Here is a 26,506-nt window from a genome sequence, read left to right as displayed (position 1 = left end):
CAGTTATTAGTATCAATAGCGAGGGTAGAAGATCATAAAGAGACTTGATCAGGTTGAAGTCTCGTATCTTTCGATCGCAAAGTCAACAGCTGACGTCACCATCAACAGCGAAGGTTAGGCTAGTGTTTAACTTGTGTGTAATTTGAAGTACCGCAAGTCGTAGGACTTGAGGACCTTTGTTATCCCACGGATATTGGATCGTGAGTTGATCGAGTGTTAATCCCAAGAACGGACCCAAACCACTAAAGATAAGGATTTAGTGTTTGTTGATCGGGTGAATGGTGACCGTTAGATCTGGTTAGAGGAGATCAACGACGTAGAGGGAAGTGTTGTTCAATTGCTAGACTACTGTTAAATTACGAATTGTTGTTCAATCCGACTTCTATTCAATTACGGATTGTTGTTCAATCTGACTATTGTTCAATTCGACTGCTGTTCAATCACGGATTGATGTTCAATTGCAACATTGTTCAGTTGTCGGTTGCTGTTCAATTGTTGTTCAGTTATTGTTCAATTGGCAACCTACGTCATATTGAAGAAGGCTCAGGTCAAGATTTCCATGGGAACCATGGGGATTGAGTCATGGTGTTTGTTGTTGGTCTTGTGCTTTTGGTATTTTATGAATTGTTGAGCTTGATTTGTGGCTTTGTTTATGTCTAGTGTATGGCCATACCACTTTGTTTGCAGAGTCATGTTGTTATTAGTTTTTATGGTCTTATTCTTGTTTGTTTCTTGTGTTGCCTTTTATGTTTTGAGTCTAGGGAATTGGATGGGAAAGAGGAAAGTTAATGGAGCTTAGGGAGAGCTATGTGGTACTCGATAGGTAATGTAAGACACGGATGGAGATTAATGTATGAGTAAGTGAAGCGGAAGGTAAGAATATGACAGTTGGTTGGATTGGTTGGGTCCATTGTGGTAAATGGATAGTAGCAGTGCACACACAAGGAATGTAACCAAAAAAGGTAAAGTAAATGGATCAGAGGTGTCATATGCTTTGGCTATGTTGGGAACTATTTCTCTCAATGCATGTGCATAAATAAAGAATTTTTCTTAACCTAAACCTTATGTTATCTGGTAATTATTTTATGATCATGATTATGTTGAAGTTTATAAATGTATACATGTATGTATGTATGTCGTTGTCTGACAGGATCATGATTGTTTCATGATAACGTTTATATATGTATGTATGTATACATGTATCTATGTTACTGTCTAATAGGGTTGTCAGGGATCATTCTTGTGTAGGAATGATTGCTTAGCAGGAGAAATACTTGAAGAGGTTCCTAGTCTTACGAGGAATCAGTTGGGAAGAGTAGTCACAACAAATATACGAGGTCAATATCATGTGGATATGATTTGGTATTGTATACTTGTATTATGACTATGTTTATGTTATGACAGGTAACGCTGAAGGATACACCAATGGAGTGAAATCAGTGTGGTTTGCGACATGCTAGGGTAAGCATGGATAACACACAGGAAGCAAGGTTTCTTGGTAAGGAAAATATGGTTTTGGATGTGTGGTACTATTGTTGTGCATATACTGTATATGTTGTACATGTTTCATATATGATGTGTGCACATTTGGTGTTGTGTATACATAACATGTGTACATGTTATTTATGCAATGTTATGTACAAGATGGTAAAAATAGGGTTGTGAAAATATTGCATATGGGGTATTGTATACATATTGTACTCCCTTCATCACGTATATGCGGCGTGTGTGCATATGGTGCTATGTACATGTTGGATATGCAATGATGTGTACAGATGATGATATGTACGTGTTGGATATGCAGTGTTATGTACAAGTGGTTTTGCGTGCATGTGGTACATTGGTACTATGTACATATGGTGTGGTGTGCATGATTGTACAAGTGGTGACGTGTGTGTGTGGTGTTGTGTACACATTGTACAAGTGGCGATGTGTGCATGTGGTGCTAAGTACATGTCGTGCATATGGCATTGTGTACATGTGGTGTTGCGTACATGTCGCTAATGTGGTATTGTGTACATGTGGTATTGCGTACGCATTGTATAGTGGTGTAGTGTACATGTGGCGTTGTGTACACGTTGTGCAGGTGGTGCCATGTACATGTGATGTTGTGCACATGTTGTGCAGGTGGTGCGTGTACCGGTGGTATCGTGTACATGTTGTACATATGGTATTGGTGTACGTGTGGTATTGTGTGCATGTCATCGATGTTGTTTTATGGGTATGCAATATTATGTATGTGCATCATGTAGTCATGGTATTGTGGCATGCGTACTCATTGTGTTGTACTATGTATAGTTACATGTATTGGGTGGTATTTCACATCGGGTATAGATGATGTATTGTGTTATACATTGGCTGTAGGTGTATGAGTTCTACATCAGGTGTAGGTGCATGTATTGCATGGTGTTGTGTGTCAAGTGTGGCTGTATGTGTGTGATGCATAGTATGTGTCTATGCACATGGTTGAGGAGAAGGCACTGGGCGTTTGTCGGGTGTAGAAACCGAGCCAAAGTGCTTATGGAATAAAGACGAAGGTAGAATCTAAGGGTTGATGAAAGGATAAGTATCAGCATTTTATTTCAGTTTTATTATGCATGTGATTTATGACTATGGTATATGATGATTATATATGATCTATGATTTTGGTTGATTTATGATTTTGATCTATGATGGTTTTGTTTGAGCTAACCTGGTGTGATATCTTTATATATGTCGATTTGGTCAAATATTCTAGTTTGACTTGTTGTGACAGGAAGCGAACAGGATTGAAAATGTGCCTTATTGATGAGCTACCAATGAGGTATGATGTGAATTTATTTCAATTTATTTGAAATCTAATGGAAGTTATGTTCTTGGTACAGGAATGCATGAAATGCTTGGTTGGGTGGTTGAAATCGACTGCAAGAATTAGCAGCAGCAGCAAAGGAATTGAAACATGCAACAATATGTTGGTAAAGCACTTCAAGAGCACGGCCATTGTGGGACACTGGTACCCAATAGTGTCCATTAATTTCCATGAACATGTTATGACCGGTATGATGTGTTGAGGCAGGTATATGCCTTGGTTTTTGTATCTTCCGATGAGAGGAATCCTTTCCAAGGGATGGACTGCCCAGGATGGGGGTGCCAACGAAACTTGGAAGGTGAATGATGGAAGGGGTGACCGGATTCCCTAGGGACAGTGTAGCAGAGAAGGGAAGGTCACATATGGATTTGTTTTGGTCATAAGCATTGCCATATGGAATCAGATGCACATTGGGAGTGCGTCGTGGAACAATGAGTTGGTAACTGTTCGTTGAGAGGACAAGTGGCACTGGATTATAGCGTTGGACATTGGATGCAGATTTGACTTTGCAGTGGATTCTGGACTTCCTAGAAAGGAGGTGAATCCTGGTATTACTTGAGGGTGGAGGTGTGAGCCTCTAGATTCCCTTGTTGATTGATACGGGCATCGTATCCTTTATTTGCTAGTTAAGAAAATGCGTATATGTGTATATCATTTTAAATATCGTAATGATCTATGTTATAAAGCTCCAGTATCCGGTATGTTGTCATGATGTTTTGATTTTGAGTAGCTCTTTCATTGTAAATACTGCAACGAGTCGTGTTATAAAGCTTCATGGGTAGTATGTTTTGTTTTCAACAGTCATGTTGGTTATAGGTGTCATTAAACATCGAGGACAGTGTTCCCCCAAGGGGGAGGGTTTTGTAAGAGCCCTGGTGAAAATTCCATATAAAAATATATAAATACCATGAATGATGGGACACGTATTCTAAGTTGAATGGTGGGCAGGACATCCTAGTGTGTGTTCATTTGGTTGTTAATGTCTAATGAAATTGGCAAATGAAATGGCTAAGGCATTAAAGAGGCAAAAAGGTATTTTGGCACATTTATGTATGAAAATAGTGGGCATTAGGAGAAAATGAAGGTGAAAGGTCACATGTTGCATGTGAGGAGGATATTGAAGGAAAATAATGGAAAATGAAGAAAATAGAGGCCTCATTAATAAAAAGGCTTCTGAGGATCAGTGGGCAAGACTTGGTCAGTTCAGTTTTGGAACACTCTCATTATTCTCTCTCTCCCATACTCTTGGACACTTAGAGTTTTCTTGGATCACTTTGGCATTGGATCAAGAAAGGCAAAGAAGGCAAGAGGAAGCAAAGATCAAGTAGGGAAAGGCGGGATCAAGCACTACAATAGCCTTCATTGCAGGTATCAACTTGCATGTGTATTTTCCTTACTAGATTTGGCATGCATGGGATTGCATGTGTTTCTTTTCTACCATGGCATGGGTTTTTCCAGGTGTGATAGTATTTTCAGCCTAGCCTTGCCATTTCTTGATAGCTTTGATGAGATGGGTTCTATCATGCGTTTTGTGGGTGTAGAAATTTCTCTATAGATTAGCTAGCTCTGATACCATGTAGAATTTTGCAAGTTCTCTATAAATCTACCTCTAAGACCATGTAGAAAATCTGACTGTATATTAACTCGATAATGCAATATACCAAAGAAAAATACTATAATCTACTTCTACAATCAAACTTGCGAAAGCTTAATAGATTTGAGAAAGATCAAGTAGAACACATATAACTAGAAGAAGAATAAATGCACATGAAACACAGAAGAATACTCTAGGGAAAGCCTCAACTAAAAACCCCGCTATCTTTACTATCATACAAGGTGGAAATACATCAAGATTACACAAATCCTTAGCTATCACAGCTCCTGGATGCTCACAGGCAACAAGGCTTCTCACAAACCTTCTCCTCAGCCCTCCAAGCCTCCTATTTCCTTGCACTATTTCTCCTGGGTGATCCTGATGTTACCAAGTGTAACATTGATCACTCACACTGATCTCACACCCTATAAAACTATGCAATCCTCAAGGAACCTTATTCCTTCTACATGGATGAGTTTCCTTTATAGGAAAACTCATGCAACTGATAGTAACCTGTCCTTGACATTTAGCTCAACTGGGTATTTCTCTGAATAGACATGCATGAGTTTCTGATGAGAGAATCTTCAGTTATCTAGAGTACACTAGTTGGATGCATGCATGCATTAACTGACTGAACTCACAATTAGTTCCTCAAACAGTTTGGAACTAATTTAACTGGACTTAACTCAGTAAACTGAGCTAACTAATTACAACTCAAATATAACTCATCCTTATCTCCTTAATTAAGGGATAATCTCCTTAATTTAAGGGATAAAATTTGCATGAATTCAGAAAGACTTCTAGCTTGAATTTCTCCAACTAATTAATCCATAATGAGTTAATTAATTATTTTTCAAGCAGCTAGTGAGACTAAATTCGAATTTTAATTCAAGGACAAATTAAAATTGGAATATTTTGGATTCTATTTTTAACATTTTTTGTTGCTATTTTGAACACTCCCTCTCAACAAGAAAGGAATTCAACTCGATCCCTATCTTAAACCTTTGGAATGTTCTGCGTGCAACACTTCTCTCTAGTGTTGTTTCTCCAGCAATCTCCAGAAACAAAAAAAACATCCAACCTGAATCAGAATGATGCCTCTACCATCAAAGTCTATGACTGCTATTGCCTCTGTCGACTGAAAACTTTGCGCTTCTGCTGACTCAGCCTTTCTGCACTATTTTCAATCCTTCTCTGCGCTCTTCAATATCTGACTGCTCTAGCCTCTGTGTTGTTGGGAAAAGTATCCAATACGGAATGACCCTATCCCACTCTAAGGGTGATAGTACCTCAGCAACAACTGGATGCAAAGCTATTCAAGATTACTTCTTTATGAGATGAGAGAGAGAAGAGAAAAGGGATCCACTAACCGTTATCTTCCGCTAATGGTTGATCCAATCTTCCCTCTTGCTGCTTGCTCCTAGCTCCTTGCTCTTTCACCGGCCCAGCTACACAAAGATCCTGTAAAAGCACAAGGAAAGAAAACTACAAGAAGCATACATCCATAACTGATTCAAGGATTAGAATAAATCAAATATACAAGCATCAATTCACCATAGAGACACATGCATATAGAAGAACCTCAAATACTTTATTAATAGAAGAAGTAAAGTTCTGAGAGTGTTACAACCATAATAGGCCCAATCCAGCAACACCTCCCAGCAGAAAGAAATCTCCTCTTCACCTCCTTCAAAGAAATCACCCAATAGTTCTATACTCAAACCAACAGCACTTCCTTACTTGCACAAAATTCCAGCCTCCCTAGACCTCATGAGAGAGCTTTATATATAGGAGATTTGGAGAAAGGATGAGTCAGCTTGAGGCTGGCATGAAGCTGACTAGTGTCCTCTCCCACTTCAGTTATACTTCAGTTCTTGAGTCCACTTGGAGTTTCTTGCTTCCACTTGGAGATCTAGATCCTCTTACTCATCACAAGGCGAATTCCCTGATCCAAGTGTCATTTTGGAAGCTTCCTAGGTATTTGACACCTTGCAGAATGACTGTGCCACTTGGCCAATCTCGCCCAGCGCAGGTAGCCTTCATTGATTTTGACATTCAACACAGGTACAAAGTGGAGCAGTTGACATTCAGCGCAGATGCTCAGTGGAGCAGCTGACATGATCCAGAAATAGCTTTTTTTTGAGTGTTTTCAGGTGGAGAACTGATTTTCAGTGCTGTGGTTTGCTGACCTTGTTCCTCTAGGGGTAGGAACAACATGTTTAGGGACTTTGGATCCCTCAGATTATCGACATTTCATGCTTCATGCTGTAAGGCACAAAAATGTCTATAACACTCTGTCACTTTGATCTTTGACTGCATCAATCCCATTGATTCCTCCCTCTACTATGTACTTTGGGCTCTCGTAGCAAGGTACGATCCATGAGATAAAACCTCTCAATGGACCCCGCCCAATTTCAGCCTTCTTGATACTATCACTTCACATCGCCCCACCTCACACCTGGAGGTATGGTTGCATTTGATCCCTCTAACCACTTGGCTCGAAATTTCCCCCTACTAGAGGTCTATGCATGAGTGGATACCTCCACTCGATCTCCTCTCAGCAACTCCAATTGTGTCTCCTCCACAATTGTGTGAGACTTCTTCTGGGGCTGCATGTTGAGAGGTAATTTACTCTCCCTCTCAACCACCAAGTCTCTAACATTTTCCTTGCTCCTTAAGGCTTTGCATGCATCTTGAACCTCAAGAGCATATAGGTTCTTAACTCGTGAACCGATCTGTTTCACCTGTCCCGTGGTGATGTGTCTAAGGAAAACATTTCCCTTACTGAAGACAACATCGTAGCCTTTGTCCTCTAACATTGCGACCGATACCAAGTTCTTCTTCAGTCCAGGCACATACTTCACATCTGTCAAGGTGATAGAAGCTCCATGCTCCCTCTGAAAAGCAACCATACCCACTCCTGAAACACTAAACCTTTCGTCGTCACAAATCTCTATGCGCATCTTGAAGTCTTTCTCCTCCAAGGTACTGAATAAAGTTTTATCGTCGGTCATGTGGAATGAGGCTCCACTGTCAAGAAACCAACCACAACCCATCATCGATGACACCATGCATGCGATGAGGGTGAAGTCCATTTCAAACTGAGAGGCTAATGCCTCACCTTCCGATCCATCCAAGGATCCCTTCTTGGACTTCTTCGATGGGCAATTAGTCGCATAATGACCCATCTGGTGACAATTAAATCATCTGACTTTAGACTTGCTACCCTTGTTCCCTCCATGAGAAGAATTCAATTCGGAATGGGATGCCTTCCCCTTCCCTTTCCTTGCCTTACTTGCTAAGGCCAAATTTTCTTCGTCATCCTTGGATGAAGAACCATCTCATGTGCTCCTCTTGATCTCCTCTGACCACAGTCGTTCCCAATCCGGCAATTTCCCCCTTCCATTCACAGAGTCCTAGAAGCTATTCCAGCTCTTTGGAAGGCCAAGGAGAGAGAGGCTCACCATATCATCATCAGCAATAGTTATTCCTACACTGCTAAGCTCATCTCTACAAGTGGTGAGCTTGTTCAGATATGTGGAAATAGTATCACAGTTCTCCATCTTGATTCTTCGAAGCTTATCCTTGAGCGCCAATTTCCTCTGGTCACTACTGTTTTGGTAGAGGTCCTTCAATGTCTTCCACATTTAATATGGAGTATACTTCCCATGGAGACTCAAGACAATATGGTCTCGAACTCCCTCAAGGATGATCCATCTCGCCCTCGCCACACACTTCTTCCATTCAGCCAACTCTTGTGCATTAGTTGAACTTGGCTTTGGGATTTCTTGATTAATGAAATCCCTCAAGCCGTTGTCTTCTAATATAGCCTCCATGCAATCTTTCCATGCTATGTAATTCGAGTTGCCTTCCAAGGCATACTTGAGTCTCAAGCCATAGAACGCCACTGACTAACCTGAAGTATGAGACGAATTTGATTTGTACCTGCAACCCCGAACTTCAAACTTCGAATTCTCTTCTCAATATACTATTCACAACTTTGATAACCTTTGCTCTGATACCATGTATAAATTTCTCTATAGATCAGCTAGCTCTAATACCATGTAGAAATTCTCCAAATTCTATACAAATCTACCTCTAAGACCATGTAGAAAATATGATTGTAGATTAACCCAATAATGCAATATACCAAAGCAAAATACTATAATCTACTTTTACAATCAAACTTGTGGAAGCTTAATAGATTTGAGAAAGATCAAGAAGAACACATATAACGAGAATAAGAATCAATGCACATGAAACACAGAAGAATACTCTAGGGAAAGCCTCAACTAAAAATCCCGCTATCTATATTATCATACAAGGTGGAAATACATCAAGATTACACAAAGCCTTAGCTCTCATAGCTAGCCAGCTCTCAATACAATCTCCTAGATGCTCACAGGAAAACAAGGTTTCTCACAAACCTTCTCCTCAACCCTCCAAGCCTCCTATTTCCTTGCGTTGTTTCTCTTGGGTGATCCTACTATTACCAAGTGTAACACTGATCTCACACCCTATAAAACTGTGCAATCCTAAAGGAACCTTATTCCTTCTGCATGGATGAGTTTCCTTTATAGGAAAACTCATGCAACTGATAGTAACCTGTCCTTGACATTTAGCTCAACTGGGTCTTTCTCTGAATAGACATGCATCAGTTTTTGATGAGAGAATCTTTAGTTATCCGGAGTACACTAGTTGGATGCATGCATGCATTAACTGACTGCACTCATAATTAGTTACTCAAACAGTTTGGAATTAATTTAACTGGACTTAACTCAGTAAACTGAGCTAACTAATTACAACTCAAATATAACTCATCCTTATCTCCTTAATTAAGGGATAATCTCCTTAATTTAATGGATAACTGTTGCATGACTTCAGAAAGACTTCTAGCTTGAATTTCTCCAGCTAATTAGTCCATAATGAATTAGTTAATTATTTTTCAAGCAGTTGATGAGACTAAATTCGAATTTTAATTCTCAATTTTAATTCAAAGACAAATTAAAATTGGAATATTCTGGATTCTATTTTTAACATTTCTTGTTTCTATTTTCAACAGTGGGGGATGGCTGGATTGGATTTGAACTTGAGTGGGGTGGATCTCTGAATTGACAAACACATGGTGGTAGTGGTCCCTGAACCACACAGAGGATGCACACAGCCACTGGCCTAGTAACCCCTGAACTGGACTATGGGTTACAGTAAAGCTAGATTGTGTGCCTCGGTGGGCCTAGGAATCATTTCCGGTGAATGGCGAGATATACGGTAAAGCCAAGAGGTGGATTTTCTCTCCATTGGGCCTAGTGATTCCGGGATGGAATGAATGGTAAATCCTAGAGAGTATGTCTCGGTGTAGGGCCTAGTGATCCCTGGATCAGACTGTGGATGAACGGTAAATCCTGAGAGACTAGGAGGCACTCAAATTCCTCACGGTGTAGGCAGAGAACTCCGGTGGCATCCACATTGATTGGTGTTTTTTGATGTGTTCTATGAGTCCCACATTCATGCTTGGAATATGGCACGGGGTGATTGGCTGAAGAGAGACTTGGCTCAGCCAATCTGTGGTCGGGTGGAACGTGGTAGTCCCATCACAAGTTGGCTCATTGCATTTATTAATGAAAAATTCATTCCCTTGATTTTCATGTACAAATGTACTAATGTATATATGGATTTTGATGACTGATATGTTTATTGTATTTATGTTCCTATTATGTTTTTTATATGCACATTTACCCATGAGGGTGTTACACTCACCCCCATTCTCTCCATCTCTACTTCTTTTTCTCTTTATCTCACCCCCAAATATACACACTCTCTCTCCATATCTCCCTTGTCACTCCCTCTCTCTCCCCACTTCTCACTCTCTATGCATTTCATCTTCTATCCCTCTACCCCTCTCTAACTCCATCTCCCTATCCCTCCCTCTCTCTTCCTCTCTCCCTCCCTCTCTCCTCCTCTCTCTCAAGTCTGCTCTCTCATACTTCCTCTCTCTCCATTTCTCTCCTACCTACTTGTTGGCTATGTGGGGCCTGACCCAGGTTCAGCATTAGTTAGCCAAATAAATCCCTACACTATTGGCCCTTTCGTCATCAGCCCGCGGAGTGTGGACCAAAGTCTCACCTGAAGCAGTATGGGGGGATGCTGGAACCAAGCTTTTGCACCCTGAGATGGTCTTGATGTCGATTTATACATTATATTCCTACTTTCGCGTAGGACACTAAGCTTCTACGGCTCTATCATTTTACCCTTTATTCCGCCCTTCAAGACCTCCGTGAAGGTGTACGATTGACCTTCGCGCAACCTTAACCCATGGTCCAGGTACTTTCGTGCAACTATGACAGCCTATTGTATAGGTTCCCAAGTTATCTTAAGTGTTTTACTTATCTTATTTAACGTCGTGTAAATGGATATTCTTACTTGCGTTCAAGTAACCCATACAGTCACATACATTGCGCATCACATGAACATTGTAAATTAAACCCAAAACACAATATAACCAGATGCATTAACAAGAAATAAATACACAGAATTTGCAGAATACTTCTCTTTATTGATATCTTCAAATTAATACAGACTCTATCTGCCCTACGCACACAGCTACAGGGGTCCGCGCACTCAGCTGCGGACTTCCACCCTAGGCCTCTACGCACTCAACTGTAGAGCCTCTACCTACGCTAAGACCCGAAACACTTAGACTTCTCTCCCAAAACTCTTGTTCTTCACCATCTATTCTTAAGACTTAACTACTTAGAGCTTATTTACTTAGCTCCTTTTCATATAATCCCATCGTCCACGGACCATGGGTGGATCTTTACAAGTGACTTTACACTTTACAAAATAAGGGCAAACAACCCTTTATGACTCTTGACACCTTCGCACTCTGCGACCACAAAATGCAGATACTTTACAACTTTATTACAAAATTTGTCCCAAAACATGGGCTTTTAGCCCCAAAACTGTCCTTGGGGGAACCCATTCCCAACAGGCCCCCAACGTAAACATGGTGACTCTCCCTTAAGTCACTCTTCTGGCGCGGAGATCTTGGCCCGAAGACCTCCCAGCTCAACCTGTATGATGGCAACCTCGGAAGTGTACTGTGTGACTGCCTGCTTTGCTTCTTCAACCAATTGCTCGGTTGTTGGTCCTAAACTGTCGACCTAAAGCTTCTACTGAGTTGCTTGCAGATTCGCAAGCTTGCCTTCAATAGAGGCCGTGACCGAATAAGCCTCATCCAACCAGGGCTTCAAACATGCCTTCAGTATTGCCTCCTTATGTTGCGCTGCATCTACCTGTTCTTTCAATTGTTTGGCCTCCTGCAACTTCACGAGTCTCTGCGTGAGAGTGACGGTTCGCACTGTACCTTTTACTTCGTCATAGCACTACTGTAGTTCTCGTGCCTCTATATCTAGCCGTTGTACATTAGGTTCCTCCTATAGGCTCGTCAAGACCTTGAACGACTGTTCAAAAAGTTATGTGCAGTCTGCTACTACACTGTCTATCGTCGCTATCGCCTCTGTGACAGCGGTTGCACGCTACTCCTTTACTTCTGGCGGAGTTGAAGGTTGGGCCTTCAATTCTAAATTTGCAATCTGTAGATTCAGCTCCAGTTGAACCTTATCCAACTATGTGTGAGCATTGCGCACCCCTGTAGAAATCTTGCAAATGGGCACCTCGACTAGTTCTTCCTCAAGAATGGACAACTCCGGGACCATTCGGCATGCCTCCTCCATGACTTGAACTATGCGCTTTTTTCAGTCGGTTACCTCGGTCATGGCAGTGATGGCAAAGTCTCGCTGTAGGGCCATCTGTTCATTATTAATCTTCTACTCATTGATCACCTATAAAGCGCAGTGTTCACGGGCCCTCATCTTCGTGACCACTCCATCCCGCAATAGGTGGAGTGCCTCACTAGGCAGCGCTGCCAAGTTCAACCCCACTCCCTTGAGGGCGCTAACAGTGGGCCTGTCAGTTTCATTTTCTGTGGTCAGTGCTCCATCTGACAGCACTATCGCTTGGGAGACCGTCGCTCAAAACATCTCAACAGATTCTAAATTACCGATAGCGAGGCTGGTGGACACTGTGCCAGCCTATGATGCATGGGTTTTCAACTCCCACAGACCTATCTGGATGGCCCCCAAATAGCAGTTGTTATTTTTGCTTGAACTGTTGTAGTGCCTCCGCGATGACATCCCACACTGTGTCTCCAATGTCATGCAAATCTCCCTCTGTGAGGGTGATTGGCTCCAGCGACGCCTTACTCGCCTTGGATTTCTTCCTCGACCCCACTTTTTCTTGTTCCCTTGGATGCTTGATGCGGTCCGACGTCGTCTGTGGTTTCGTGCCATGCTGCTTTATTTGCTCTTCCGTTTCTTCCTCTATTTCAGGAGAAGATGACCTCGCGCCTTTGTTAGAGCCACGCTATGTTTCACCTGCCTGCTTTTCCATCTTCTGGGTGGTGTTGAGCAATAAAATGTGTTTTTTTAACTCCTAATTATCTTCACATTAATTGTCAACCCAGGGATGATTTTCTATTTCAAGATTGTACTCAGTCTGAAGTGGCTATTTACTCAAGAGTAATGTTATGAAAGTTGTAGTACAATGTTCTAAATGTAAGAATAAATGGATACTTGAAAAATAAATCTAACAACAACATAAACTCAAATGCTCTGAAATCCAACTATTCACTCAGCAAACATCAATCGAGGATACAGTAGCAATAACTCATTCCTCTAGAGATTGATGCAATTGAAATCAAACTAGAACAAGACAATCAATCTGGGAACGAGGAAGCAATAACCAATGTTCTCTACAGTTGACAGTCCTGCTTTAAAGTAATTAAAAGGAAATAGAAATTGAACTAAAGCTGTTATTGAAAGTAAACTAGGAAAACTCTTTAAAAGCAAACTCTTTGCAATTAATCAACAGAAATGAACAAAAAAGTAAATGGATAGTAAACTGTAATTAAAGGAATTAAACAACGAATCCTATTTAATAAATCTGAACAACAAACTCTAATTAATGGAATCGAATAACCAATCCTATTGAACAACAATCTGTAATGAATATCAATCAAACGGAACATCAAGTGGAATGAAACCATAATTGAAATAGAATAGTGAAGCTCTATTAAGACATTAACAAGATAAATTATACAGTGTTGAGATTCTTGTTGAATAATAAAAAAACAGCAATGCGATTCGTTAATATAACACACTGATATCAATGCAATTAAACAGCAAACCGATTAACTTGCAAACTGTAATAAAAGCCAATATGAACTATCTCACAACAATAATGAAAAGGTAGAGATGCAAACAGCGGATCGATCCACCAGGGCTGGGCCCTCAACCACCGGTGAAACGCCGCTGAGCTACTGCAGAACTAAGAAGTTAAACGGCAACACGTTCTTATATTAATCATGCATAATAGCATTTACAAACAGTTGATCTTTGTTTAATCAATGAGAGTCGATGAGGAATTGTATAATTACAACAAGAAATCTCTCCATCTCTCAGCCATCTCTCTTCTGAATCTCTTTCTCTTATCTTTGTTTTCATTTAAATAGAGGGAGAGTAGAGAGCAGTTACAACAGAGATAATTACAACATGATTTCTATTACAAAATTGGATTGTTTCTAACCAATTGATCAATAAGAAAATATATTTCCATCCATCTTTCAACAAGACCAAGGTGAATTTGGCTTTGCAGCTGATATTTGGAGGATGGCCGCAACAACAAGTCTAAGAAAATCATGCTCAAATAACCCTGTGTTTCTCTTAATAAAAGCCGAATTTTGGCAAAACGTTCTTCAAAAAAGTTAATTTGGTTCGTTCTGGACAAAACCCATGTTCCGGATTTTCCAAATTCTTCTTCATTTGCCCAAAATTTAACCGCAAAACTGTCACTTCTTATTCCAATGAATTTCTGAGTTGGCACTTTTAATGATCAAATCTTCAATCTGGAAATTATCTTGGAGGCTAAAAATGGTGAGTAATATTACAACCAATTTATTAACAAACCATCATTGATAAAATCATGCATAATGATCAATGTTGGGCCGCCAAATTAACATCAATTTTCACTCCATTTTCACCATTATCCTCATTTTGTCACCTCATTTCATCATATTATCATTACATAACCCTATATTTCCATTACTATATGAGTTTATATTTTCATTTTCCAAAGTTATTAATTTCATGTATTCAGAGTGAATTTATGATTAAAAGTTAGAGAAATAACATGTATTTGCTTATACCTAAAAGTGGCTTGAGTTTGATGACATGTGTAGATCATTTGGAAGCTTCCAAGACACCCTTATGTGGCCTCCCAAGATCAAATTCGAATTTCAACTCAAGAGGTGGACCATATTCCAAGGAGAAAGATCATAGAGATTTTGATGTGTCATGGGATTTGTATCTAGTATTTAGGGATAAGTTGAGACAAGTATGGGTCTAGTAGATATTTAAGGGATCTACATTTATTGAGTAGATATCCCTAATTCATGTATAAATAAGAAGAGCATCCTCCAAATCATGTTATGATGGAGAGGAGGGAGAGAAAACAATTATCAGTTATTCATTAGCACCAAATTTATGATTGTTCATTCAACATGAATAATATCATTTTCTCCAAATCATGAGTTAAGAGTGTTGTTTGATTCTTAAGGTGTGATAGTTGTTCATGTGTGCTCATTGAGGAATGGAAGGATCCCCATACTGAGATAAGTGCACTTTGTTGTAAAGTAATGTTGTGAATATACTAATTTTAATTATGATGTTCATCTTATTTCTTTCTTGTAAATACTTGTAGATAATTTTAGTATGAATTCATGTTGTGGCCATGTTTTGATGTGTGAAGGTTGATCTCCTTTCAATAGCTAGTTTTGATGTGAGAAGGAAAATCAAGAACTCCTAAGTTAGGAGTCCCTTCTTCATGAGCTAGATTAAATTGAAATAAGATTTACTTTCTCATATGCTTTCCTAGATTACATTTATGTGAATATTGATTCCCTTTCAGTATATAGTTTTTATGTGAGAAGGGCAATCAAGTCCTCCTAAGTTAGGAGACCCTTCTCCATGAGCTAAGAATTGAATTGAAAACAATATTTACTTGCTTTCATTTACATACTTTCTTTCTTGCTTTCTTAGGTGTTTGGTAATGTTATTATAGGAAGATTGTAGAAGGACAATCAGGACTCCTGAACAAGAGACTCTTCTCTAACTTCTAAAGTAAAATAATTCCATTGATCAAATATTTTGTATGCTTTCATAAAATAGATTTGACAGTTTAGATTTGTAATATGCATTTCCATTCTAAACAAACTTCCTACACCCGTTTCATCTAAGGTCTCATATATTTTGGTTTGCTTCTAAGTTTACGATACCCCGGATTGATAAATTTAATGACAGGGATTTAGCAGACAACTAAATCGCCCAACATTTTTGGCGCTGTTGTCGGGGAAGCAAACTTAGATGTAAGCTAGTTAAGAAGATTGTTTAGGAAGAATTTGTATTTAGGATCATTCACGGTTAGTTGCATTTAGGAATTTTCATTTAAGTTTATTCTCATATAGGAAACATAGAAATAGAACACAAATCAAAAACCCCCCATTCACTAAAAAAAACAAAAATAAAACACAATAAAAAATGAGTATAAGTTTGGAACAACTCGCTCAGATCCTAGCAAGTGTAAGGATCTCCTCTTCTTGCGAAGAGGAGATCTTGACAGTAGCCAAAAGCTTAACTACTCCTCTAGAAGAAAATAATGAATTAACATTTGAAGAATCATCCTGTATATCTAATGATGAACAATTATTTGAACAGGAGAATGAGGAGGACGAAGAGAAGTTGCAGCATGATCTGAATCAGAGTGGAAATCACGCCTATGAAAGCCTTATCGACAAGTGGTTTTGATGGTTTCAAACAAGTACGAGGTTAGATCGATTTTGTTTTTATTTCATTAGATCATACTCACAAAAACTAGATTCGATCATCCTTGTATATTTTCAATTTAAAATTGGGAAATTGAAAATGAATATATTTTTACTACTATTGCGTGAATGGTTACACTGGAAATTTAATTACACGTAATAGTTTGTAATTTTCAATTAGCATAGAGTAGGTAGGATCATATTTTATGTTTCGAATAAGTATGCTCTCCTCCTGCGTTTTCACACGATCTCGAGGATCAGAAAGTAGAATGTTTATAAATGTTTTCAGGGTAGCAATATACTTGTCTCCATTTGCTAAAAAAATCATCTTAAATCAATAAAATATCCTAGGTTGTTTTAGGGTTAGAATAAAATTTAATTTTTTAAAAGATTTCAATTTAAAAAAAAAAAACAATATAAAAAATAAAATAAAATAAAAATTAGAATAAAATTCAATTTAAATTAAAAATAAAAATAAAAATAAAAATAAAAAAATAAAAAAAATTAGGAATGAAATTCAATTTGTAAAAATAAAATCATCATAAATAAATTTAATTTCTTAATTGGAAAAGAAATTTAAATTTTAGTTTCAAATATATATATATATATATATATATATATATATATATACATTTCATTTTTTATTTTTTTTAGTTTTTAATACAATATAAATAAATAAATAAATAAATAAAAATTAATTTATTTATTTATTTTTCCTTTTTGTAGTTTTTTTAACACAAAACAAAATAAAACAATTTTAGTCTTAAAAAAAAAACAAAATAATTTTAATTTAGTTTAAAAAAAATTAATGTAACACTGCTAAAGTTGAAATTTGAATACTTGCTAAAGCTGCACGTTGTTTGTGTTGGGATTGATGGTGTGCAAGGAGGTGTCAACTTTGCATATGATGAGAAAAGAGCACAAAGGCCATTTAAATGGGTTCATCACTTGGCAGGCATTGACTTTTTGCCTGAAGCTCCTCCACTGCTTGCTGATAACATATCTGGAAACAATGAAGCCACAAAAGGTGCATCTATTTTGGCAGGGATGAACATATATAGACAACAACATCGTGTACAAACCATTTTGCAGCGGATTCGGGCTAGAAAGAAGTCTCAGCTGGCTCTTAAGTGAGTCATCACCACTGGAGCAGCTTGACTTGTTATCAAAACTTAGGTGCCACCTTTAACATCCAGAAATGTGCCATGGGCAATGTACAGCTCTAAATGCAGTTTGCACAGCTGGTCTTCAGTGGAAGTTGGACATAATCAGATTTCAGTAACTTCTATTGCTGGAGAAGAGCCAGGGACTGATACATCACTTGTTTTGGATGGAGAGGGTGGTTCTCTAAAAGCAGAATTAGAGAGTATGAGGGAAGATGGGGAGCTCCCATCAGGAACACATGCTTCAACCACGTTAACGAAAGAATCTGATTTTGAAAGTTCCAGCCATCTCACTTTCATTTCAAGAAGTGCGGTTCCCAGAAGGGGGAAATCCGGACAACATAGAGGTTTTATTTATGGTAGCTTGGATGTTGGAGACAATTTAAGTGAAGATTTTTGGGAAGATCTAGCTGTGGCAATGCAAACTGATCTTAATGAGATTGAATTAGTACAAACAGAATTGGAAGTAGATCCTGCAGTAGATGTTAGATGTGGTAGTAAAGTTGGAAAGGCCTGGGAGGATTTTGCAGTCAGAGAGTTCTGTCTAATATACAGGAGAGAAAATGGTCCTTGTCAGAAGGCAGTTGAGTTGGAAGCAAAGGTAAAAATAAGCATGGAGTATCCTCTCAGGCCACCTAGTTTTGCCTTGTGCTTGTTTTATGATAACTTGAAACCCTCTCTTCCTGATACAAAGGCAGGCATACTTGATCTATCTGGGGTAGAAGTCCTTGAAAATTCCAGTTTTGAATGGTATAATGAACTTCGGGCGATGGAAGCTGAGGTCAATCTCCACATTCTAAAGGCTTTACCTCAACATGAAGAAAAACACAGGTTAGCAAACGGAGCAGCAGTGTTGCTACAGCAACTCTTAGAGCAGGAGAGAAGAGGAGAAGAATGTTGGTGGAGGCGAAACTCAATTTTATGGAAGGAAACGAGGCAGAGACTGTCACTTCGTGAGGGAGAAAGTCAGCTGCTACGTTTGAAAAAGATGAGAGTTGGGGCATTGGAGAAAGATAAGAGATGTTGCCTTGGAAAAAAGTGGCAAGATGACAACAAATCCCAAAAATAATGGACGAGGAAAATCAGGTTTCAGTTCATAAAATATGGAAGAGATCGCGCCAATTCCTCATGTAAATTGTAGAAGATATCCTTTGAGCTAAACTTTTGAAATCGGAAGATTAGTTGAGCACTTCACTGGCTGAGATCCTAAAATTAGGTGAGTGCTTCATTGTTGAGTGCTTCGCTGGAAGAGGAAGTTGTGGAGGACGCATTGCATCAACCAAAGGAGGACGCTGATGTAGAGCCCTGATCGAAGTCATTAATGTAGTTTTCCATCACATCTTTCATGTCACGGTGAAGAGGATTTTGAACCTACAATAGAATTTTAAGTCGCTCTAAAGAAGCTACAACTGTACGAGAAACTCTACCTGCTACGACACCAACATTTCCAGGGGCCTTCACCTCCTCGGCTAGATTTACAAACGTGGAGACTCTGTTTTTTTTTTTGCTTTCTGCACTCCCCAGCCTCGGCATCTTCGTACGTGGAGCGATTAGGAAAATAGTTCAGAATTGCCAGACCATAGGTGTATGTGGGCATGCGCTCTCACATTTATAGTTGTCCAATAGTTTTTTCGACGGATCTTGGTCGGGTGCTCTCTCATCTACCAGTGGGATGCTAACGGTGTTGCGCCCTTGTGGGTTTTAAAAGACATTCCATCTTATATGGTTGGAAATTCTATCAGATCCGGCCGTCAAGGCTGTAATAAAATTGTAATACGGTTGCAGTGCATGTCTCAGCTTTGCAGCAGATGACAACGAGCAGTTTCTATTGAAGCTCTGCAACAGGATCGACAAAGTGGGCATCGACATGCCCAAGATTGAAGTTCGTTTTGAGCATTTGAGCATAGATGCAGATGTATATGTTGGTAGCAGATCGCTGCCGACTATTCCAAACTTTTCCTTGAAAAACTATGGACTTCTCTGGCCGATGTCAAGGGGTTGGAACCAGATATGAAAAGTTAGTTGAGCTTTCTAGAAGAAGAAAAACAGGCTGGCATCAAACCTGATCCAGATATTGATGTTTTTATGAAGACGATCTTCCATAGCTAACATTGTGGGAAGCAGTATTATGGCTGGCTATAGTGACTACATTTGTTTCTTTTCTGTCCAGTTATCTTGTTAATACAATGAAGGGGGCATCTGATAACTAGAAAGTGTCAGTTTCCTTTATGAGCGTTATCTTGCTTCCATTAGTTGGGAATGCTGCAGAGCATGAAAGAATTCAGAAAGAAGGCAACGCAGGAGGTCTGGAGTTAGAGTCATGGCGGTGGCTCTGGCACCAGGTTTGTCTCGCAAGCTAAAGAAGGTACTTGAAGCTCGCACGGATTCACCGGATCTTCTTGCATCTCTCAACACACTCTCGTCCTTCTACACCAACAATAATTAGCAAGCTAGAAGGAATCTCAGATCCACAATTGAAAAGCGAGCTCTTGCCATCAACGAAAAATTTCTCTCTGCTTCAAAATCTACTCAGAAGGCTTTGGATGCAATTGAACTAGAAGTTGCTGGTTTAGCAGAGTGTTGTGACAAGATTGCTAAGGCACTGAATAGCTGCAGTGCTGCTACAGAGGTTATCATTATTCCAAGTAATGCCTAGAAACAAGCACTATTTCAGAAGAATTATGTAGGAAGACCTGAGATTTGAAAAGTCATTGTGCTAGTTTGAAAACCTCTCTGTTATTTTTGGCGGGGCGTTTGATCAATATCAGAGTTTTCTGGGGTTTCTTTCATTCAGTGTGAAGTTTTCAGTGAACATTTGGAACAAGTTTCATCCATGGCTTCCCATTTCTGGATCCAGGGTGATAGCTAATCTGAAGAGGAAGAGAAATAAAATGAAGAGGAGAATGTTGGCGGTTGGATCGAATAAACATTTGGTATTATTCATATTTTATTTTTAAATTAGTTTAAATTTAATTTTTCTTAGATTTAGAAAATGTATTAATGTTATTTGAATTTATAATTTTCATTTTCTTCCAATTTAGATTTAGTTTTAGTTTATTGTTAATATTAATTTAATTTAGTTTGATCATTATAGATTTTCATTTTTTTTTCCAATGTGTAGATTTAATTAATAAATAATTATTTTAGTAAAAAAAAGAAAAAAGTCCAAAAAAAAAAAAACAAATTAATAAATAAAAATTCCAAAAAAAAAAACAAAAAACAAATATTAAAACAATTCAAAATTAAAAAAAAAAAAAAAATCAAAACAATGCAAAACATTTTTTTATTTTATTTTTATTTTTCCAAAGCAAATTTTAATTTTAACAAAACAATTAAAAAAAAAAGTCAAAACAATTAAAAAAAAATCAAAAACAGATTAAAAAAAATTCAAAATAATTTTAAAAAAAATTCAAAAAAAAAAAAAAAAAATATATATATATATATATATATATAATTTCAAAACAATTAAAAAAAATTGCAAATGGACATTTCATAAGAGCTGAAAACATTTTATGCTAACTTGTCTTGTTGGAATTGGGAACGAGTGCGCAAAGGCAACAGGTAAAATTCATTTCATTTTATATTGGTTGCTAAGCATTCATACCCATACTTGAATTTTATGTTCTTCAAAAATCTCTCACAATTTTCATGCAAGATTTGTACTGAGCTTTGACATGTGTGCGATGATCCAAGTCCATGTAGATGTGATCTTTCGAAATCACATTCATTATTGAAAGCTTGAAGGAGTTAATTACAAATTTCATGACATTTGTGGCTACAGAGAAATCTTTTGCATCATGATATGTTACCCACACTTCTCCTTCAAAGCCTCATCAGTCATCCATGTTAAAGTCCATTGATTCATTGCCTTATCCATCATGACTTCATACATGTCTACTTTTCTGAGTCGCATACATTTTTGCCTACCTTCAATCCATCTTTTTGCCTCGTGAATAAATCATCCATCTCTCTACATTGCCTTGCTTTCCTTGCCATAAAAACTGTTTGACCATAACATCTTGTATCTATAGTCCTACCAATCATTTGTACGAACTCGCGTTGACTGATGTGGGATTCCTTAAGGCCCACCTTTCAACAAGTCTTGACCCATCGACCTCAACACCTTATCTGGGATAAAGACTAGAGTCATTATTAGTACCTTGAGGCTTGCATGCCTTAATGGCAAGTCTTCTCGCCAACGAACAATGGGAATACATTAATGTCTCTTGTTTGTTGGATCTTGCAAGTGGCTCGACATCAGCTCATTCATTCGCACTTCGCAGGATGTACTTGGGTACCTTGGCACTCATTGACATTAATGGTGAGTTTGCCTCGCATTGGTTAACGACATTCATCAATGGTCGATAATACAATGACTTCTTTCCATGTTTGACATCGACACATTCATTCACATGGAAAGAATTGTGCCACGATATGGGACGAGATGAAGATTATATGATTCAGGAGCAGATTATTTTATACTTTGGAACAGATTCAGTAGCAGTAATAAAAAATCCACATTCTCGACTTCATCAATCATATATGCAACCAAGACACAGATCACATTCTTGTATTCTTCATTCCATGATTCAACAGCAGAAGCTACACTTTTCTACATATACACAGTTTTTCCACTCAAGTAAGTAAAGGTATGTTCTTTTCTAGCTTTTTATCATACAATTCCTTTAATACTAAAATTATAATATTTGGAAAATGTTTCACCATGTTCATACTCACATTCATACTCCATTATCACCTTCCATATGTCATATATGTCCTCACATTCATATTCCATTATCACCTTCCATATGTCACATATCATCCTAACCAACATAATTTTTCCAAACAACTACTATTGCATTATGATTCAAATGTTACATGTTTTGCAAATAACGATCAAAGAAAGAATGGTTAATTAAATGTTTTCCAAGTCTTTTGATGCAACACAAAAACAATGAAAGTATTGTTACACAAGAACCAATACTAAACAAATTTTGGTTGTCACACAAGAACCAACCAAAATAATATGTTGCAATCAAATGTTTTTAAGAGAGAAGACTTTGCAAAAAGGAACAAAGTTGTCAAAAAGAAAATTATGTGAAGTTAAAAAAATCGATATCAGCCAAAGTTCATGTAAAAGCAAGACAATTCAAAAGATCAAATCATGATCAATGTAATAGATTTCATGAGGACATGCAATAACTTAAGTTGGGGGGTATGTTGGGCCGCCAAATTAACATCAATTTTCACTCCATTTTCACCTTTATCCTCATTTTGTCACCTCATTTCATCATATTATCATTACATAACCTTATATTTCCATTACCATATGAGTTTATATTTTCATTTTCCAAAGTTATTAATTTCATGTATTTAGAGTGAATTTATGATTAAAAGTTAGAGAAATAACATGTATTTGCTTATACCTAAAAGTGGCTTGAGTTTGATGACATGTGTAGATCATTTGGAAGCTTCCAAGACACCCTTATGTGGCCTCCCAAGATCAAATTCGAATTTCAACTCAAGAGGTGGACCATATTCCAAGGAGAAAGATCATGGAGATTTTGATGTGTCATGGGATTTGTATCTAGTATTTAGGGATAAGTTGAGACAAGTATGGGTCTAGTAGATATTTAAGGGATCTACATTTATTGAGTAGATATCCCTAATTCATGTATAAATAAGAAGAGCATCCTCCAAATCATGTTATGATGGAGAGGAGGGAGAGAAAACAATTATCAGTTATTCATTAGCACCAAATTTATGATTGTTCATTCAACATGAATAATATCATTTTCTCCAAATCATGAGTTATGAGTGTTGTTTGATTCTTAAGGTGTGATAGTTGTTCATGTGTGCTCATTGAGGAATGGAAGGATCCCCATACTGAGATAAGTGCACTTTGTTGTAAAGTAATGTTGTGAATATACTAATTTTAATTATGATGTTCATCTTATTTCTTTCTTGTAAATACTTATAGATAATTTTAGTATGAATTCATGTTGTGGCCATGTTTTGTTGTGTGAAGGTTGATCTCCTTTCAATAGCTAGTTTTGATGTGAGAAGGAAAACCAGGAACTCCTAAGTTAGGAGTCCCTTCTTCATGAGCTAGATTAAATTGAAATAAGATTTACTTTCTCATATGCTTTCCTAGATTACATTTATGTGAATATTGATTCCCTTTCAGTATATAGTTTTTATGTGAGAAGGGCAATCAAGTTCTCCTAAGTTAGGAGACCCTTCTCCATGAGTTAAGAATTGAATTGAAAATAATATTTACTTGCTTTCATTTACATGCTTTCTTTCTTGCTTTCTTAGGTGTTTGGTAATGTTATTATAGGAAGATTGTAGAAGGACAATTAGGACTCCTGAACAAGAGACTCTTCTCTATCTTCTAAAGTAAAATAATTCCATTGATCAAACATTTTTTATGCTTTCATAAAATAGATCTGATAGTTTAGATTTGTAATATGCATTTCCATTCTAAACAAACTTCCTACACCTGTTTCATCTAAGGTCCCATATATTTTGGTTTGCTTTTGTAAGTTTACGATACCGCGGATTGATAAATTAAATGACAGGGATTTAACAGACAACTAAATCGCCCAACAATCAATTTATTAAAAATAAAGGAGAATAAATAATAATTTTCCATAAAAGCATAAATCATTATAAGATGGAATTATATGATAAATTATGATAAATGGCGTGATGAAGAATGGTAGAAACATGTGAAATAAACGTTCAAAAGTGATAATAATAATGGCATATTAACGGCCCAACATACCCCCACACTGAATATATTGCATGTCCTCATGCAACAAAAAACTGAATATATTGCATGTCCTCATGCAACCTAAAGACAAAACCCATGTGTTAACCAAACAATAAAAAATTTGTTCATCCCAGCTCATGAAATGAATAGAACAAATGAATTCTTCCTTAATTAATGAATATTCAATTTTAGAAATCTCGATGAAGGCATAACAATTTTTACATTGACGTTCAAGTTATGTGCATATGAAGTTACAGCAAAATATGATATAAGAGACAGCGACCTTCATTAACCATTTTCTCAAAAACTACAAACCAGATTTTGCTGAAATGTTGCAAGTAAATTTATAATATATGAATGCCTCTATGATCCAAAAATCAAATCGTTTTGATGCACGGATCATGAAGTATAAACAAAATGGCTGTAGGTGATAGTGCATGATTTCCGAAATATTACGAACTAATATAACTTGAAGTTGTCTGGGTTTATATATTTTAATAATACGTCTGTGTTTTCCAGAAATCACAAGAATTGAGTTCATAGTTTTAAAATATGTGGAGATCAATTTTTGCACTGTATAAAAATGAAATTGTATGCCTTAAATGAAAAAAAAAAAGTAGAAAACATCCATTATGCCTAGCAATTCCTCCCCCTCTCTGAATAATTAGCATGCCCTCATGCAATGCTAGAAAACAAATTGATGCTTGGTGTAAAACATGGAATAAGGGAGGGGTTGAAAATGAATAAAAATAGCAATGGATGATAAAGAATATGAATGACATGGTCATAAAAAAGAAATGAATGAAAGCAACAGTCCCCCAAACTGAAAGATGAAATGTCGCTGAAAAAAATGGGAAGTGGTAAAGATGTGGAATGAAGGATGATAAATAATCCTCAAAATGGATTTTCATTAAATTCTCCTAAATTCATAATAAATCAGAAAATTATGCTATTTTACCTCAAGTTTTACCTCCAAAAATAAAAATGTGGAATGACATATATGTACTGGCATTTGTTGAAGTTGATGTAGGCAGAGTTGGTGTTGAAAGTGATGCAAAAGGTGGAATCCAGGTAAGCACATCATACCTGAACAATAGTTCGCGTTCACGAGTTACTCGAGCCTCTTCTGTTAGTTGCAATAGTGTGGTCATGCTACGAATAGAGTTTCCCCTCCATACTTGTTGTTCTCCTGTAAACAAATCACTATTTTGCATACAATGTTCTTGAATCCATAGTGTTAGTTTTGAATAACAACAGATAAGATGCATGCAAAAATTTCAATCAGAAAATTTTTTGTATACATGCAATACTAATATTTTGTCAAATCAACAAGTTATGGCAGAGTGCAGTAATCATATCGCATGCTATCCCATAATGCCCCTCCAATTGGAAAAGGGATTCCATGACCATAAAGCCTGTGAAAGGTGTTATGTTGATGGTAAGGTAAGGGAATGAACAATATAGTAGTAAATGAAGCAAGAAACACATATCAATGATAGGATGGCGAGAGTTATGGTTATAATAAGATCAGAGTGTGTAAAGATAGTTATGAATAAAAGATAGGATGCTTTAGATTGATGATAAGTTATGCGAAAAAGAAAAAGGACAACGATATGCCAAAAAGATGCTTTGCTGACGGTATTTTAGCTTAAAATGATACGATTGATCTAAAAATAATTTCTCATGCGTAAAGGTTCAAAATAAGGAAAAAAATTAAGGAAATAACTTCTCCGAGAAAAAAGAAAAAAAATATTAAAAGTGTATTATAGTAATAATTGACGATAAGATATAACTTCAATACCATAAGCAGAGCCTTTGCTGCCAGCAAGCGTCCATAACCTCGGCAGGGTTGCTTTTTAACCCATATGAGCTAGGATCCTTAATTTATAAATGGAGAGTTCCAGTGATGTTCTACAGAAGATATCAGTGTTCTGGCGTGGTAACCAAATAATCACACTGCCATTCACTGGGATGTAGCAAAAGAGATCAGGTCGGCTCGTGATGAGACCTCATGTTCCAAGGATAATTTGGCTATCCAATGGATCATAAACCTGGTATGGTGGCCATAATGGGAATGTCACTTTGTTACAACCTTATGAACATGGTAGGTTGGCTCGTAATGAGACCCCCTATCCTCCATCTGCAAACAAAATTTTGTTGTTATTACACATTTTTATGATAAAAAGAGGGA

General features: G+C 37.5%; 1 protein-coding gene across 1 annotated transcript; it reads left to right on the top strand.

Moving 5' to 3' along the window:
* The first annotated feature begins 17,404 nt into the window (after positions 1-17,404).
* LOC149263259 (THO complex subunit 5B-like) lies at positions 17,405-19,554 on the top strand. Its single transcript, XM_089387190.1, has 3 exons — positions 17,405-18,141; positions 18,235-18,581; positions 19,326-19,554. The coding sequence occupies exons 1-3, from the start codon at positions 17,590-17,592 to the stop codon at positions 19,552-19,554; spliced, it is 1,128 nt and encodes a 375-aa protein (XP_089243316.1). The 5' UTR covers positions 17,405-17,589.
* The last annotated feature ends 6,952 nt before the right edge of the window (positions 19,555-26,506 follow it).

The sequence above is a fragment of the Pinus tabuliformis genome, chromosome 6 (genome assembly GCF_031772625.1).
Source record: "Pinus tabuliformis cultivar Carrire ecotype Pingquan chromosome 6, CPIR1, whole genome shotgun sequence".
Lineage (NCBI taxonomy): Eukaryota > Viridiplantae > Streptophyta > Pinopsida > Pinales > Pinaceae > Pinus > Pinus tabuliformis.
This window is presented reverse-complemented; position numbering and strand designations above follow the sequence as displayed.

Coding starts and splice junctions, on each gene's coding strand:
- LOC149263259 (XM_089387190.1), top strand. CDS start 17,590: ATGTACAGCTCTAAATGCAGTTTGCACAGCTGGTCTTCAGTGGAAGTT. Junction 18,142..18,234: donor CAGTTGAGTTGGAAGCAAAG/GTAAAAATAAGC, acceptor CCTGATACAAAG/GCAGGCATACTTGATCTATC. Junction 18,582..19,325: donor TGTTGCCTTGGAAAAAAGTG/GCAAGATGACAA, acceptor ATACGGTTGCAG/TGCATGTCTCAGCTTTGCAG.